Genomic DNA, 19,044 nt, shown 5'->3' on the forward strand with positions numbered 1-19,044 from the left:
GTTGACGCTAAATAACGAAAAGTGTGAGATGATCCACATGAGTTCCAAAAGAAATCCGTTGGAATTCGATTACTTGATAAATAGTACAATTCTCAAGGCTGTCAATTCAACTAAGTACCTGGGTGTTAAAATTACGAACAACTTCAGTTGGAAGGACCACATAGATAATATTGTCGGGAAGGCGAGCCAAAGGTTACGTTTCATTGGCAGGACACTTAGAAGATGCAACAAGTCCACTAAAGAGACAGCTTACACTGCACTCGTTCGTCCTCTGTTAGAATATTGCTGCGCGGTGTGGGATCCTTACCAGGTGGGATTGACGGAGGACATCGAAAGGGTGCAAAAAAGGGCAGCTCGTTTTGTATTATCACGTTATAGGGGAGAGAGTGTGACAGATATGATACACGAGTTGGGATGAAGTCATTACAGCATAGACGTTTTTCGTCGCGGCGAGACCTTTTTACGAAATTTCAGTCACCAACTTTCTCTTCCGAATGCGAAAATATTTTGTTGAGCCCAACCTACATAGGTAGGAATTATCATCAAAATAAAATAAGAGAAATCAGAGCTCGAGCAGAAAGGTTTAGGTGTTCGTTTTTCCCGCTCGCTGTTCGGGAGTGGAATAGTAGAGAGATAGTATTATTGTGGTTCGATGAACCCTCTGCCAAGCACTTAAATGTGAATTGCAGAGTAGTCATGTAGATGTCATGTAGATGAGAATTGCTTCGCGGTGTCTTCCTGTTGCGGATCTCAAATATTTGAGCAGTAGTCAAGAATAGATCGCACTAGCCTTATATATGTGGTCTCCTTTACAGATGAACCGTACTTTCCTAAAACTCTGCCGGCCGGGGTAGCCGAGCGATTTTAGGCGCTACAGTCTGGAATCGCTCGACCGCTACGGTCGCAGGTTCGAATCCTGCCTCGGGAATGGATGTGTGTGATGTCCTTTGGTTGTTTAAGTTTTTAGTAGTTCGAAGTTCTAGGGAACTGATTACCTCAGAAGTTAAGTCCCATAGTGCTCAGAACCATTTGAGCCTAAAACTCTTTCAATGAAGCGAAATCGACCATTCGCCTTCCCTACCACTACACTAACGTGCTCACTCCATTGCATATCGCATTTAGCGTTACGCTATGATATTTAAAGGACATGACTGTGTCAAGCAGATTCATCCTCATTAAATTACATGTCTTTACATTTAGATCTCGATGCCGTTCGTCACACCTACTGGAAATCTTGCTGAGTCATCTTATATCATCCTACAGTCACTCGTGTTCTACACCTTCCGTACACCACAGCATCATCAGTAAATATCCACGGTTGTCAATGGAGATATGATAGTCGATCGTGTAACGGAGCTTTAGGTTTGAATTGTAGAGTGATGATATACTTGTAGATGAAGAGTACAGGTCTGAACCAACTGCCCCCGACATCAAGAGCGACGACAATTAATCTTCGCTGTGTCGGTTTAAGACATGTTTCCGTCAGTTAGATACGGCGCGCTACAGTTGAGTTCGACCCTGAGGAAATACGCGGACGTTAGGGGGTCCGGCTGGCGAAGGCTGCCGCCGTGGCTGGCGGCTGCCCGCGCCCGGTCCACGACGTCAATCCCGCCTGGGTGAAAATGAAAGCGGCCCGCCGGCGGCGGCGCCGCCTCCGCGATCCGCGGCTACGGCTGCAGCTGCGCCCCCCCACCGCCTCCCCCGCCCTTTGTGCACAGGGCCACGCTCGCGGGCCGCGACTCCCTTCACCGGCTCGCCTACCCGCGCGCCGCCGGCTCGCTACAGTCTCGTCGCAGCCCCGGTGCGGAGTGTGTGCTAGACAGCTCGCGACGCGCAGCCCAGTACACAGCCAGAACGGGACTCTGAGACACGGGCCGGCCAGTCAACATGTTACGGACGAGGTAGGTGGTCCTCGCGGTCCTAACGGCCGCTCAGCTGATCGCCAACCGGTCCGCGTGCGCTGCCGCGCCGCGCCGCACCAGCTGACCACTCTCGCTGCGGAGAGCGATCGCGTCGTCGCGAGGGAGAATTACAGTGTGCAGAAACGCGTACAGGCCGTACGAACGAGTGGTGCTAACCCCTACACTTGCATCTGCTCCATACTGTCTAAACCACTGTGAAGTGCATGCCGGAGGGTGCTTACTATACCAGTTACTATCGCTTCTTCCTATAATCTTGAGCTCGCGAAACCTACGAGAGCGATACGTAGGAGGTTGTAATACAGATTCCTCACTTAAAGCTGGTCCTTGAAACATCGTAAGTAGACTGTCGAAGGATAGTTTCTTCAAGCATCTACCATTTCACTTTTTTCATTGTCACGTTGACGCTCTCCCATGGATCAAACAAACCTGTCACAATACAATCAGCCCTTCTTTGTATAATTTCAATATAATAGGTTAGTCCTGTTTGCTACGTGTTCTACACACCTAAGGAATATTCTAGGAATGTTTTCCTAGTACACTTAAAAAAAAACGAATTCTGTCACCTGTTCTACCTACGACTGAGCCTGTGGGACGGTTGCATTACATATCCCTACAAAGTGTAGCACCCAGGCACTTGTATGAGATGACCAATTCTAATTGTGACTCATTAATACTGTTGTTATAAGACACTGCAGCTTTTTCGTTTTTTGAAGTATCCAGTTTCACGTTTCTGAATATTAACAGTAAGTTACCAGTCTCTGGACCACTTACTAAGGCGTTACTGAACATTTATACAGCTTTTATCAGACAAGAACTTTATTACACCTAACTGCATCATCTGCGAAAATTCTCTGCTTACTATTAAAACTGCCTGCATGGTCATTAATTTACAATATAAATAGCAATGACCCAAAAAGCTTCCTCGGCGCACACATGAAATTACTTCCACATCTGAAGATGACTCTCCATCCAGGATAACTTGCTGTGTCCTCCCTATCAACAAAATCCTCAATCGAAATTTCGCTTGTTATTCCGTACGCTTATTCCTCTTTGGTATACACCAAATAAGCCGTACTGTTCTTTTATTTCAATCTACCAAAAACCGATAGTCTTCAGGTAATCATGAAAAACAAGTGAGAGCCGCTGATAAGCAGCTTAGTCGGTAAGAACATCGTTAGTGAATGACAAGTGTCCCCGTCTCACTATCAACGTTATTTTATCCATGATAGGTCTTCTTGAGCTCCGTAGCTGTTATTAATCATTGTTGAAAGAGAATCATACCAACCACAAACACTTGAACTTTGTTTTGGGCTGCCTATCTTCAATTCGCTACACTCATTTTGTTGTACTATTCGATTCGTCAGTAGGATATCGTCTCCTCCTGTACACATTACAACATTTGAGTAGTTAGCGCCACTTTATTTGCTGTGTGGATCCTGGTACAACATAGAAAAATAAGCTAAGTGCATGCAATGAATAACCTATAGAGTGAATGAATTGTATGCACCTACATTTGTTCTAGAATGAAACAAAACGCAGTTAACTAGGAAATATGAAAGTGCATTTAACTCACTGACTTTAGATGTTATCAACTGGATGCACATTAGTATACAAATGTTATACAAGCTTTATATAAAATGGCGTTAACTACTCAAACATTCTTCTACAGCACACGAGCAGAAGAAATGCGGTCGACGAATGTTATACTGTAATAAAACAATCTGAAGATGGGCTGGTAGACCGAAACCTAGTAAACAGAAACTAGCCCTGGAGCAAAGCAAAACTTTGCAAAGGTATTTATGGCGAAATGCGTTTTCCACCAACAGTTCCTCGTAGTTTTGTCCTCCAGCTAACAATCGAAGTTCTTTAGTATTTGGATATCTAAGACTGTTTGTAGTACACTGACGTGCAAAATATAAAGATTATAAAGATGGTTTCCTTATAAAACAAGACACCCTCTTCGAAAACCTGTTTTTTTTTTTTTTTTTTTTTTTTTTTTTTTTTTTTTTTTTTTTTTTTTTTGTCATGAGTCTACTGACTGGTTTGATGCGACCAGCCACGAATTCCTTTCCTGTGCTAACCTCTTCATCTCAGAGTAGCACTTGCAACCTACGTCCTCAATTATTTGCTTGACGTATTCCAATCTCTGTCTTCCTCTACAGTTTTTGCCCTCTACAGCTCCCTCTAGTACCATGGAAGTCACTCTCTCATGTCTTAGCAGATGTCCTATCATCCTGTCCCTTCTCCTTATCAGTGTTTTCCACATATTCCTTTCCTCTCCGATTCCGCGCAGACCCTCCTCATTCCTTACCTTATCAGTCCACCTAATTTTCAACATTCGCCTATAGCACCACATCTCAAATGCTTCGATTCTCTTCTGTTCCGGTATTCCCACAGTCCATGTTTCACTACCATACAATGCTGTACTCCAGACGTACATCCTCAGAAATGTCTTCCTCAAATTAAGGCCGGTATTTGATATTAGTAGACTTCTCTTGGCCAGAAATGCCTTTTTTGCCATAGCGAGTCTGCTTTTGATGTCCTCCTTCCTCCGTCCGTCATTGGTTATTTTACTGCCTAGGTAGCAGAATTCCTTAACCTGGTATTACGTCTGCTAAATCAGCCACGATAACATCTGTGTAGCAGCACAACAGAAGCAGCTTCTTAGGCTAGGCGTAGACGTATTCACAATATTCAAAATATAGGTGCTCAAGGTTCTTTTATGGACTTGACGAGAAAACAGTAACATATTTCATTTCTTAGTTACAAGTAGGAAAGACATACCGGCACAATTGAGAGCGTCCTGGGGCGTAGTGTGTAGAGTCACAGCCCGCGAAACTCAAGTTTCCATCTTCGAGTACAATTGCAATTTGTCAGAAAATGAAAAGAATAAGTTTTCCATAAATAGATTTAAAGATTTCTATAAAGCAGTTTACATATTGTAGGTGTACCATCTACACGATAAACAAATTCTTCATAAAAACAAAATTCCTTTCGTGCCACTTCTTATACTTTGCTTTAATAATCACGTTGTTAGCTTCGACCAAGGTCAATCTGAGTCCTTTATTATCAGCATTTAGCGATTGACTCCCAGGATATAACTGGTAGAAGGAAATCGATAATTAAATACGATCGCTACGTTTTGAATGTTGTTAATACCGAGATATTGTTACAACAGTAACATCTCCACCTTTAACATTCTGAGCGACTAATTGTATCTGTCAACAAGAGACTGTCCGATTTAAGTAAACGTTTCTCAACTTCGGCCGATATTTTCAATAGCCGACGAAACGAATGTTGAGAGGTCTACGATAATCTTCAGTGTTTTAACATACACTAAATTATTCACGTATATCCATGGAAGGTATTCCATTAGTATCAAATTTTATGATCTTGCTGTTGCAAAAATAACTGAACGTTTCTGAGAGATATATTTTTATATAAAATTGTTTTGATGAATTCTGTCAGTTATCTACGTGTGTAACAGCAATTTTACAAACACGTTTGTTATGCATCTTTCAGTTTGCGTCTTCCATAAACATAATTCGAGTAAGCTTGGACTTAAGGTCGCTTTCGATGCTTGGAAGTGAGCCGACTTCTGGACTCATTTATGCAGTAAAAGTACTCCGCCGTCGACTAAAAAAACTCTCGTTTGTTCGTATGGATGTTCTGGAAATGGGTTATGTTTCGTGTGAATATCGACAAGAAATGCATATCAGTCTTTACTCCTGGAATAACTGATATATTTCAAGATTTACAGAATTCCCCATAATATGCGTCAATTTGCGTATTTTAATTTTTTTCTTTCATCTCGTGATGTGAATTGTTCAGTTGGTGTGTTATTCGATTATGAAAACTCACGGACAGGTGCTTGATACAACAAACACTTCGTACTTCACGAAACATCTCACGTAAGAATTGCGAAACTGTGCGTTGTTTCGTACTACTGAAGTCAACGCACGCCAGTGAAGTTTCTGTGTGCTTTTGTCGTTGCATTAAACAGTGTTGTTATGAAACGAGTTGAGGACATTAATTTTGAAACGTACCTCGTAACCACGGTGCGAAACGAGGCCAGAAGCCAACGTCTTTCTTATTGTGTCAACACTGGCTGCAGTTCTAGGTTACTGAGGACAAAGGTCTATACTATTAGAATAAAAGTTACGGGATACAAGTAAAATTATGTTTCTGTTAGTGCTTCGACTAATTCTGTCGTTCAGAAAGCGTCTTTTTGCCGTACAACACAAACGATGCACGTTCAAATAAATATTTTAAATACGAATTTTGGCGTCTTATCAACCTTATGATGTGGTTATTTATCTGCGAGACATCATAACAACGCGGAGAACATGGTTCGCTGTGCCGAATCGAATGCTAGGCATGGTTAGACTTCTCAGCAAAATGAGAAAATATGATTTCGATAAAAAGGACATCAATGATAAAGAAATGAGTTATTGTGAATTGTCACCTAAGGTTTGCTATGAAATTTGGATTTGGAATAAGCAACAACGGCAGATGTTGTCCCCAAGTGGGGGAAGGGAGTAACCTGAGTGAGGCCTTGGTGTTTCAGGTTGAAACTAAGACGCTCAGCGAGCTTCGGGACTACAGTCGCATACAATTCAATTAGAGCTGCTTTAGGAAATGTGTGTGTTGCATCAATCTCATACATGGAATTTTCACCTGAATGCTTAAGTGACATTTAATACTCAAAATTCCGCAGTACATCATTCGAACTTTAAGCTTACTAGTGAATATTATTGACACTCAGAGGAGTTGTGTACCTACATGTTGAAGTACAGCAAATCAGTGATGTGAAACTTCACTGATGTCTCTGCAGGCAGCAGAAGAAAATTCACATGTATCATTTGCGCCAGAACTGAGTTGGGGTTGCAATGTGTGCCAAATTATGTAATAATTTTGCTATCCGTTGAGGGTTGTTATTACCCGTCATGAACGCGAAATTCTTTTCAAGAAGAAAAGAGTGACTATATTGGATCCATATATTGTTGTAGTAGCTATTGCATGTCAAACTTTGAACGTACTGTGAAAAATCGAGGTTTTTCCAAATGATAGATTGGTGATTCTGTTCTTATTGATCGTTAAAGTCTCCGCCTAACATAGTTCCATCGTGCTGTGCATACCGTGTTATCCTCGCACTCGTTTTTAATAAATAAGCGCAAAATGCAAAATCACTGAAGAAAAAGATTATTCACATTGATTTCTTACAAACACTAACTTCTTCCGAGTAAACGAGTTATATTTCTCAGAGGTACAGTGTTGGCCACATACAATATAACTCACATATTTTTTTGTTGCCAGTAGAAAATCATTTTATTTAGTTGTTGCAATTTTGATGGAGCCGAGAAATGTGCTCTCGTATTCTGCCATAGTTTTTTACCTGCGTACTTCCTCTCATTTTCACCGAGAGCAGATGATCTGGATTTCGAATAAAATGCGAACTCAGTGTTTCTCATGAGTGAAATCCGCAGCTCGTGGTCTAGTGGCTAGCGTTGCTACCTCTGGGTCACGGTGTTTCGGGTTCGATTCCCGGCCGGGTTGGGGATTTTTTCTGACCGGGGACTGAGTGTGTTGTCTTCATCATCATCCGTGACAGTGACTAGATTGGACTGAGTAAAAAATGGGACTGCGAAGAAATTGGGCGCTGTTGAGCGCAGTTGAGGGCCCCACAAACCACAAATCATCATCTCATGAGTTATCACTCTTCAACAGTTAGGGGAAGATATTTTTGTATCGAGCCACTCAATACAAATAGGCACCTTCGATATTTTTGACATGAAGCAGAAAACAAAACAAACAAAAGTTGAACAAATCACACCGTGAGTAAAAAAATAAAATAATGGTTTCGTGGTATTTACATTCAGCAATTGTAAAAGACCACGGACAAATGGAAAGTATCGCTGAGTTGCTGCACAGTGAAACCAACAACGGAGGCAAAAACTGTGAATATTCATTGCTGTCACACTGTCAGTTCCACATGAAACAAGACAGACGGTAAGATGAAGGCAAATCTACGGTATTCTGACTGCGGGGCAGAGTCGTCTTCCGTCAGCCGAGAAGGCCTGCCCATTTTCTCGCGACAGACGCCACTGCATCGTCGTTCGCCTTGGGGCTTGCATGCATCTCGTGCCGTAGAAAGCAGTGACGCAAAGTTTTCCCAGCAGTTCATCAAAGCGCCAGCGGCGATGCCTTTCGTAAATACACCGCTGTCTGCGCATGTGGCTTGTTCGAGTGGACTCTGCAGATGTACGCTGGCCGCTATTCCTGTCCATATGTCAGTGTCCAGTTAGGATAATACGGCCGTTTCCCGGTATCTGTAAGAAGTTCGCTTGACGAATTTCTACATCTTTCTAAGTATGCAAACGGGTTCAGGGAGTTTCACATCTGTGTTACTAGTTTTAAGGTAACTACCGGTGCCGGTGGACATTGTAGGCGTTCAGATACTGAAACTACATCATTGAAATGTTCGTCCGACTATCCAAATTTAGATTTTTTGCAGTGTCATGGTATTAAGGTGAATGCCCGAATGAATGCCTCTCTCAGTACGCGGCTGAGGTAGTATTTATTTATTTATTTACTTCTTTTCTTCAACAATTATTGAAAAGAATGTTGCTGAAGTCGGTACCAGTGATGGGAGACTAGTATCTGTCAAAGCGGAGGAATCTTTGAGACCATCTGTCCCTGCAACTATACCACTGTGAAAGGCCACTTGGAAGTAAGAATCTCAATGGTTGCCATAGTCCTTGTCGCAGCTATAGACAGCACATTCTGTATCAATGTCCAATGAAGTTCTCAAGAAATCTCGTTACGCAAACAACACTATTACAGCCAACAAAAGGTCGAAACGTTACTACGATGTTATATGTGTAATTAAAAGTGGGTGTTTGTAGATTGTCGTGTTGTAGTTTCAAAATCCCGATCAGTCAATAACGGTGGCGTTATCTTCTCCATAGGAAGATATCTGGGCAAACTGTTAAATCGCAAAAGGTGTTCTTCAACATCTTCATTATAGCTATTGATTTGCCCCATATATAACACTGCTTTGGCTCCTAATGTGATAAAGTAAATGAAGTACATTTTTTAAATATTTCCTTCCAAAGTACTATGAAAATGGTTTGATTTTTGAACAAGATATCAGTGTACTCTTCAGCTACCATGCACTACTAAGTTCGTAGCCATTACAGGTGTAGCTCTATAGTATGGAAAAGGACTATCAGCGTACAGTATACAGTAAACGATGATCTCTGTCATGACAACAGGAGCCGGCCGCCACACAATGACAGTCATAAAAAAACGCCGGCTTTTGTAAAGAAAAACAGACCTGAAATGCCGAAAAATTTGTTTTGATTTATGTATCGTTTTCAACAACATTAATTTCAGTTTCCTCTTCCCTTCTTGGAAAAGTGGGAAGTATCAACACTTCAGATTTACTGTAGTTAAGATTTAAGGCCATAAAAAGAGCATCACCAATGACATAAAATTACGGTTACGCACATTCATATTAACAGACTTTTGAACTATTTCTTGGGAACTACTCTAGTGGTATAGCTGCGAGCCTGAGCATGACACAGCTTCTAGCGTACATAAACAGCGTGCGCAATGCCGATGTGGGGCTATCTAAAGTCCATTTGCAACGTAACTCCGTATGTGTCATAAGCACAAACGGGAAGACGGGATTCGTGACAGTTTAGCAGTGAGTGCAGCGTTACACAACGCAGCCTAACGGTGTGCAGAGCGGCTATTTGCATTTCTTGAGGTGCAGCACTTGTGCCTTGAAGCTGCCCAGTTAACAGAGAACCGCATCTCTCTCCGAAAATATGTAAACTGATAAAACAACCATTCCAGCAGTCGCTTGGCGTTACAGAGAGAAATCAAGGGGATCAAATTCTGTATGACCCGTCCAATGTTCTAAACGGCGAGCGAATGATATTGCTTCGTCGCCATGCACAACGATACGAAAATTTACAAGCAAGCTGAATAGGTACGCCAAGTATATATAAGATAAGGTGTGAGATTAGGAGCAACAAGTCTCATCTACAGTAAACTTGGAGAGTTACCTGGGAAAACTTATGAGACTTCATTGATTACTCTGAGAACGCTCCAGGGAGTTTAAGTTTCGTAGTTTATAAAAGCCACTTAGAACTACGTAACGATCACTTAGTAAAGAAAGAGAGTCCCTTCCTGCTTTCCTTAAGGACTGTTGAGGTACAAAATCACTGTATATGATGGAGAGGCTAATGAGGAAATACATAGAAAACATTCAGAACACAGGACAAAAATGGATTTGTGCTTGGCGTCATTAACTTTGTCGCGTCGTCGTAATCAAGGCATATTCCTTCTGTATGTAAGGAATGTTGATGAATCGTGCAGGACAATAACTCATCTTGCGTTTTTAAAAAGAACGTAGGCTTCTCTGACGACAACTTAAGCTCTGCTCCTCCCGTAACAAGACCACTGTCGCAACCATTAGCACATCTTGCCCGATTTTGCTCGCAACTGCAGGCTTGTCGAGAATAGAGAAAAAAAGTACTGAGGCAACATTCCGGTTAGCTAGTGGGTGTGGTCCTTTCCTTCAATAACAGACTGGGTGCGGCAGCAGCCGGCAAAAGGAATTTCTCCCGCGGGGCAGTAACCTCTATCCTGCTAAATGCCTAACACTTGCAGCTGGTCTCGATAACACTAGCTGTATTCTATATTCTGGCTGTCTGTTACCTGTTTTTCTTGATGAAATTTCTGGGCTGGAAATAATCTATCTTCTGATTTCACCATGTATTATTGTTAGAAGACTTGCTTACGAAGCTGGCCACTGTGGACGAGCGGTTCTAGGCGCTTCAGTCCGGAACCGTGCTGCTGCTGCGGTCGCGGGTTCGAATCCTGCCTCGGGCATGGATGTGTGAAATGTCGTTAGGTTAGTTAGGTTTAAGTAGTTCTAAGTCTAGGGGACTGATGACCTTAGATGTTAAGTCCGTTAGTGCTTAGAGCCATTTGAACCATTTGTTTACGAAAACATACAGTGGGAGGATGAGTGTCGGTGTGTCCTCCGACGTCCTTGCCGAAATTTAGCAAATCATTTTGTGTATAACGTCGCGCCGTAGAATAAAATGTCATCTGAGGATTTGACTGAGTTTCAGTAATCTTCTACCAGGCGCCGATCTTGTACGTTCGTAGTCCAGAAGATAACTACTGAAATTCAGTGAAAACGTCGGCTCTCGCGTGCTTTTTAAAACAGACCAGTTCTTCCTAGCGGTGAATTCGCAGTATTTCGTGCTAAATATCTAACTAAATTAGACTGTTGGAGACCATAAATCTGCTGTCTAGATGATGCAACGCAGTCCACGGAATTACGGCTGACAGCATTCATTACTTGTGCTGCCAAGACTTTGCACAAAGTATTACTCCCAACCTACCATTAATCCAACAAAGGTTTGGAATTCAGCATGCGAACATAATATTTCTGGTTTTTGGCTATCTGACTACAGCTTGAAGTGATGTACAGAATATATTGTAAGCGCCCAAAACTTGCAAGCACTCTGATGAATTTATATTTATTTAAAAAGGTTATTCCTTTACGCTGGCTCGCATGAAAGCATTAGCTTCAGAATATTATTGGGGCAGCAAATAATATTCCTTTCAGTCTATATTTCATGTATTTACTCTTCTGGATGTGTTCTCCTCTTGATGTAACTAAAACAAAAATTCACTTAACGGAGATAGAAAATAGTTTCTTATTGGTGTTCCGCCAACCATGCCTAGCGTGTTAACGTAACAACACAGCCACTACCGCACATTTAAATAACAAATTGGTTTTGTATGCTTCTCAAACCGATACGTTAAACACAAGATCCCCTTCTTTTAATTTTCTAAAAATAAATATCTTAATTGTTCAGCTTCTTTCGATTTGTACTGCACCTTACTTCTTGGTATGATTCATGATACCTTAGCTGTTATCAGCCTACATTTTCTAGACGCAAGTTGCGCTACGTCCTCCAAAGAACTTTTGGCTAGGTGAACAATTCATAATTCTGTTTCCATTAGAAGTATCTGGATTAACATAGTTGCAAAATTACTGGTCAGTCGTTATCGTGGCATAACTACTCGTTCTGCTATATGCTTCATTTCTTCAATAGGATCCAAGACCTGTGAAGATTTCTCCGGTTTCGCTGGAGTTGCAGTTGTCAATACAATCAGTCGAATGATTTATGTTTCTGCCAACACGACAAGTACCGCTTTTGAAAAAAAAAAAAAAAAAAAAAAAAAGGTGTTCAAGTACCAGAAGCTATGCTGGGAAGTGACCATGTTCACGTTATGATTAAAAGGGCAAGCCTCAAACGTACTACTATAATACGCACATCTATACTTTCCAAATAAAATTTTCCTCTTTCAGAAATATGGTAAGCTATAAACATATGAAGAGTACTCATTTCCAGTAAAAGCTATGTTCATGAAGAAAGAAACAACGAAAAACTACTTGCTGCATATCACTAAGGTGAATTGCCGCAAAGTTTGGGTCGCTAACATATTCGGAAAGATCGGTTTTTAAGTCTCAACAATGAATCTACTTTAGATTTGCTGCAATTATCCTCAATCACTATAGGCAAAACTGCCATTTGTGTCGAAGTCTGTCGTTCATTCTGCCTCGGCTTTCGAAGACAGTTACAATGCAGTAATATTTATATCTTTGGATAGCACGTTCATCATCTGTGAACAAGACTTCGTCGATGAAAGGAATTCTTTACAGAAAGCACCTATTGTTCCGCAATTACGCCAGAATCGACAGCCAGTCTGCCTCACATCTTCAGTAATCCCGCCAGACCAGCTACTGACGAACTGATGCGCGATAGGAATGGAATCTCTTTGTATGCAAAATGCGAAATGTGTTAGACTCATACTGAAGAAGCAATTCCGCCTTTTCCTAAGATAATGCAGAACTGTAAGGAACGTCAGATTTATTTTGTGTGTTCACTACCTGCATACTGATAACTTCTTTGTAGCAGTCCACTGTCTGTCCAAGATCAGTTTTCCACAGCACGTACAGCTACGATACACATTCCCTTTCAGTGTATTGCACATTAAAACGAACTGTTCCTGGTGTGTACCTGCTGCATTCTTCCAAAATAATGACATTCAGACGTTCGTTCTTTATGTAGAAGATGTAGCACAATATCAGTGCACGGAAGCAATACTCTGACCTCCCTTTAAATTGTTTAATACACTAATTTTCTAGCCATTGTCATTAACTTTCGAATGGCGCGATGCGACTTCTCTTTACGAATACCACGCACCACAGACTGCGGTGCGAAAGAACATTTCGTCAAATTAGTTCTCAAAACAAAACGCTGAGTCTCAGGGACTACATTTCTCTGAAATTAAGTGTAGAACGTTGGAAATGACACGTAGTTGAGTTTACCCTTTTAAAAATTCGCATTTGATTTGAAGATAATATCTTGATATTGCTTTTGCGATTGTTAAGAAAACTATGACAATAAGTGTCATAGTGTTAAAGTGAGCATCTTGCTAGAGTTTTTCTGAGTGAAAGTAGCTATGAAGATGTTTTAGATCATCACGTTGGACGACAGCCATTTCGTGTCTCTTAGCAGGAAAAGTAATTATCGTCAGCTGAATATACAGTAATGGAACTCACCAGAAGATTAGCGTTCAACAACCCGTGACGGCAAGGTTATTAGAGACTTAGCGTAAGATCGGGTAGGAGAAATGCTGTGAGAGCAAGCCGGTCACGTCTTTTCTCGCGGAATCATCTCCCCATTTGCCTTAACCTACTTAGACAATCATCGGAAAATCTCAACCTGGATAGCAGAACGGTGATCTGAGTCCCGCTCCTCCTGAATATCAATCCCACGAACAGTTCCCCACTACGCTCGGTAGCCAGTAACTTAGAATGGTTCATGTCCTAATGTTAATTACTACACACATCAAAAAAGTTTTGCGTCACCTCGGTTTCTAGGTCCGGAACCTGTACAGAAAATTGGAATAGAGATCAACATATACATCATGTCCGCTCATGAAAACAGCACATTGCACGTCGTACCACCATATAACCAGACCTTCAGAGGTGGTGGTCCAGATTGCTGCACACACCAGTACCTCTAATACCCAGTAGCACGTCCTCTTGCAATTGATGCATGCCTGTATCCGTGGTGGCATACTACCCACAAGTTCATCAAAGCACTGTTGGACCAGATTGTCCCACTCTTCAACGGTGATTCGGCGTAGACCCCTCAAAGTGGTTGGTGGGTCACGCCGTCCATTAAGAGCCCTTTTCAATCTATACCTTGCATGTTCGACAGGGTTCATGTCTGGCAAACATGCTGGCTAGTCTAGTCGACCGAGAGCCGGCCGCTGTGGCTGAGCGGTTCTAGGAGCTTCAGTCCGGCACCGCGCTGCTGCTACGGTCGCAGGTTCGAATCCTACCGCGGGCATGGATGTATGTGATGTCCTTAGGTTAGTTAGGTTTAAGTAGTTCTAAGTTCTAGGGGACTGATGACCTCAGATGTTAAGTCCCATAGTGCTTAGAGAAATTTGAACCATTCTGTAGTCGAGCGATGTTCTTATTCTGAAGGAAGTAATTCACAAGATGCGCAATATGGGGGCGCGAATTGTCCTCCATGAAGACGAATACCTCCCAAATATTTCGCAGATATGGTTGCACTATCGGTCGGAAGATGGCAGTCACGTATCGTAGGGCCATTACGGCCCCTTCTACGACCACCAGCGACGTACATCGGCCCCACATAATGCCACCCCAAAACAGCAGGGATCCTCCACCTTGTTGCTGCTCTCGCTGGACAGTGTGTCGAAGGTGGTCAGTTTGGCCGGGTTGCCTCCAAACACGTCTCCAAAGATGGTTTGGTTGAAGGCGTATGCGACACTCATCGGTGAAGAGAATGTGATGCTGAGCGGTCCGTTCGGCACGTTGTTGGGCCTATTTGTACCGCGCTGCATGGTGTTGTTGTTGCAAAGATGGACCTCGTCATGGACGTCGGGAGTTGCGCATCACGCAGCCTGTTGCGCACAGTTTGAGTCGTAACACGACGTCCTGTGGCTGTACTAAAAGTATTATTCAACATGGTGGCGTTGCTGTCAGGGTTCTTCCGAGCCATAATTTGTAGGTAGCGGCCATCCACTGCAGTAGTAGCCCTTGGGCGGCCTGAGCGAGGCATGTCATCGACAGTTCGTGTCTCTCTGTATCTCCTCCATGTCCGAACAACATCGCTTTGGTTCACTCCGAGACCCCTGGACACTTCCCTTGTTGAGAGCCCTTCCTGGCACAAAGTAAGAATGACGACGCGATGGGACCGCGGTATTGACCGTACAAGCATGGCTGAACTACAGACAACACGAGCCGTGTACCCCCTTCCTGGTGCAATGACTGGAACTGGTCGGCTGTCGGACCCTCTCCATCTAATAATCGCTGATCATACGTGGTTGTTTACATCTTTTGGAGGGTTTAGTGACACCTCTGAATGGTCAAAGGGACTGTGTCTGTGATACAATATCCACAGTCTACGTCTATGTACAGGACTTCTGGGAACCGGGGTGATGCGAAAGTTTTTTTGATGTGTGTTAAACGTTACATAAGCGTATAAAATTTACTTTTCAAGTTTGTGAGAGAATGATGACTCTACAGTACATCTTCGTCTCCGGGGCCGGCCTCAAATTGGGATATGGACTTTTTTCCACTTTAGCCGTTTTCGTTAACTCCGCTCCTTAGTTACACAACTAGTTCCGACTTAAAAATCCCTTTTCCAATTTCTATCAACATTAAGGTGCACAGACATCAAAATGTTAGAAAATTCACCGCGAGTCGCTACTGTTTGTGATGGCTTAAAAATTATGCAGCAAAACTTATAAACCATCACGAATTGTAGCACCTCCCCTGAAACCCCAGAGGTTTGCATGCGTACAGTACTATGATCTTGGCAAAAACTCGAAAATGACTTTTTACGTCGAATCTAATGTGACTGAGAAGACAGCCTAAGCGGGAAAAATGCCACCTACGTTCAGTGTACAGTAGCTTCATTGCGCCTGAAACTGTAACAAAAAAATCCCTCTCGATGCCGGCCTCGGTGGTATAGCGGTTCTAGGCGCACAGTCCGGAACCGCGCGACTGCTACGGTCGCAGGTTCGAATCCTGCCTCGGGCATGGATGTGTGTGATGTCCTTACGTTAGTTAGGTTTAAGTAGTTCTAGGGGACTGATGACCTAAGATGTTAAGTCCCATAGTGCTCAGAGCCATTTGAACCATTTTTTCCCTCTCGATCAGGATATTTTTACTACCACTGTTCTTACGTCAGGATGCATGGTTGCTAGTGGTACACCAATCTTTGTAGACATACTGGACAGTACTCGTTGATAGACCAACAAATGGGGCACGTCCAAAGATGGTAGGTCCTTTCTGCCATTCTGTCTCGTCCCTCGCCGATTTGTCTTAAGGCGCGTACACATGGGCAACGAACGATAATGACAGGATACGGCTGAACAATGGCCACCAATGCATTGGCGTTCGGACACAGCAAACAAATGGCTTCGGGCGAAGGAATTCGGTTATGTGGAATCGCAGCTGGCTCTCACAACTTGCCGACGTTGCTTCCGTTTTGTTATTGTTATGAAGTAACGTTTTGATTACAACTTCACCGGTCGATGTTATGATGGAAGAAGAGCGTCTAGCGGTCGTCGCACGTGCAGTACTTATTTTACTGCAAGAAGCTGACTCTCAGAAAAAGGAGAAGAAGAAACGAGGCTGGTGTACGACCTCTCCTTTAAAAAGTAGGGAGCAGTATGGTGGGACAAAATTAATGTCTCATCTTAAAGCTGAATTAGAAGTGGATAATTTCATAACTTTTTCCCTGATGGAATTCATATTTAACGTTGTAGGCAGTAAAATTTCTAAAGATATTACCTCTTTCAGGTGAGTTGTGCCTGTAGGACAAAGTAAATAATTATCCCCAATTTTATTTGTTTCTCTTCGTCGTTCAAGGCCAAAAGATGTCAGTAAAGACACCACTTTCTTTTTCACACTGTGCATATTACTTTTTAACAGCTGTCTTATTTCTCTCCAAGCGCCTACTCTTTTCAGTTTGTTTTTATAATCGCAGTTCGTAGAGGCCTATAAACATTTCCGGTCCCGATAAGGCTCTAGCGCTTTAATGTTCATATTCCACCCCAAACTCAAATATTTTAAACAGAGTAAATCCACACCCTTAGCGAGAACGGGCATTGTCCGCAAGGGAAACAGCGAGTGTTTAAATTAAGTTTTTCGCGTCAGCCGCAAATCTCACTTGGTAGGTTTTATTGACTGGTTTCGCTACTTATTTTAACAGCCTGTTACTGTACTTAAACTGTAAATTACAGCGTTTATAGTGATACCCTTGAAAAATTAAAGAGCGAAACCGGTCAATAAAACATATCAAGTGCGACATATGGCTGTCCTGAATAACTTAAATACACGCTCGTTCTATAGACAAAACGAATTGCCACTATAACAACAAAAATTTGATCCAGAGCCCACATTAGGAGAGGGTCCCTCTACCAGCCAACTGCCAACGCTTTCATGTTACCGGCAGCAGCCCTAACCATTCACTTTGCTGACTGAGTTTTGCCGCCCGTACACACTAAGCAAATCTCGGCCTACGAAGCGCTTGACTAACGTTCGCTGGCCTAGTGTATACATGCCTTTACAGCGATGATTGCATACAAGCGACCAGCACACTACATCACTGACTCGACGTAATGCTGGAGGGTCATAAGACCGCTTGGTAGCGTTTGCACACCATATACAAGTGCCTCAAAGCGACCAGTGTTTTCAAGTCGTTTACAAAAATTTCGTGCGGCGACGTTACTTTTAGTTTCCTTTGCTTCGATATAAAGCAGAACTACGGTTGCCGCCGCGAGATTGAGTTTGCACCGGGTGAACAGTCTCGGCAGCGGCGGTACCGTGTTGCGCGGCTTTCGTCTGCAGGAAGCCAAGCGTGGCGCGGCGCGGCGCGGGACCAGTGGCGGCAACGATCCATTAGGCGCGCCGCCGCTCCGACCTCCGGCCGGGGTGACGAGGCACAACCGTGGCGTACACCGAGGCTGACAGGGTATCCCCCAAAGTCCTTCGGCCAGGAACAACCACTACGTTTTCTCTAGCGTGAACCGCGTTGCTTTCTTCGACGTGTACATAACGAAAAACTTTTTTCGGCGCTCGCCTACTACGTAAGTAATGAAATACGAATGTATCCGTCTTTTACGTCAGCATCATGAGCCTGTATCTCGGAATTTAAGGCTGGCGGAGGGGAAACTGCGAAGTCCATAGGACAAGAAGGAAGGACGCAAAATTAGGGTTTGACGTTCCACCGACAGCAAGGACAACAGAGACCGAGCACAAGCTCTGAATGACTGAAGGTAGGGGAAGTAAACCAGACATGTCATTTCAAAAGCAACATCCCAGTATTTTCCAGGAGCGATTCAGGGAAATCGCGGAACTCCAAAACGAAGACGGTCGGACACGAATCTGAACCGTCGTCCCAAATGTCAGTCCAGTGTGTTGCTAACCACTACATCACCTCAGTCGGTGCCTTATCGTAGGAATTGTGCACAGAGGTGAAAAAATCATGCGATAGAGATATGCACATATTCAGGTGACAGTAGTATAACATACACAAGGTGTGGTGTGCGTACTGTAAGACCTTCAGTACACACACCGTCAGATTATTTGACTTGTCACTCTAAAGAAGTAGGCGAGTGTCAGCAATATGTCTCGTGGTCTTATCGTGGCGTGTTTATCTTCTGTCGTTAGGTCAGACGATAGAAATGCCACTTGCACGCTTAGAGTAGCAGATTGACGGTGATCAACGTTAAACAGAACTTGACTAATTTTCACACACATTTATTAAAATAATAACAAGCATGAAAATTACTTAACTTGGATCTGGATGCTATTTACAATTGACAATCTGAAGTTCCTTTGGTATTGGTACCTTAATCTTATTCTCACATATATCTCTGATACATGACAAAAGTGTCTATACATTTATCTTCATGGCTATGTACAGGAATATGGAAATCTTATTAGACGCAGACTGAAACTTGACTATAGACTGGTACA

General features: G+C 42.9%; 1 protein-coding gene across 1 annotated transcript in view; it reads left to right on the forward strand.

Moving 5' to 3' along the window:
* The first annotated feature begins 1,722 nt into the window (after positions 1-1,722).
* Positions 1,723-19,044, forward strand: part of LOC126353995 (chorion peroxidase-like) — a 222,827-nt gene continuing 205,505 nt past the window's right edge. Inside the window, exon 1 of the mRNA XM_050003304.1 lies at positions 1,723-1,901. Coding sequence (XP_049859261.1) covers positions 1,888-1,901 — 14 coding nt within the window. The 5' untranslated portion in view covers positions 1,723-1,887. The remainder of the gene's footprint in view (positions 1,902-19,044) is intronic.

This window comes from Schistocerca gregaria, chromosome 1 (assembly GCF_023897955.1).
Source record: "Schistocerca gregaria isolate iqSchGreg1 chromosome 1, iqSchGreg1.2, whole genome shotgun sequence".
Classification (NCBI taxonomy): domain Eukaryota; kingdom Metazoa; phylum Arthropoda; class Insecta; order Orthoptera; family Acrididae; genus Schistocerca; species Schistocerca gregaria.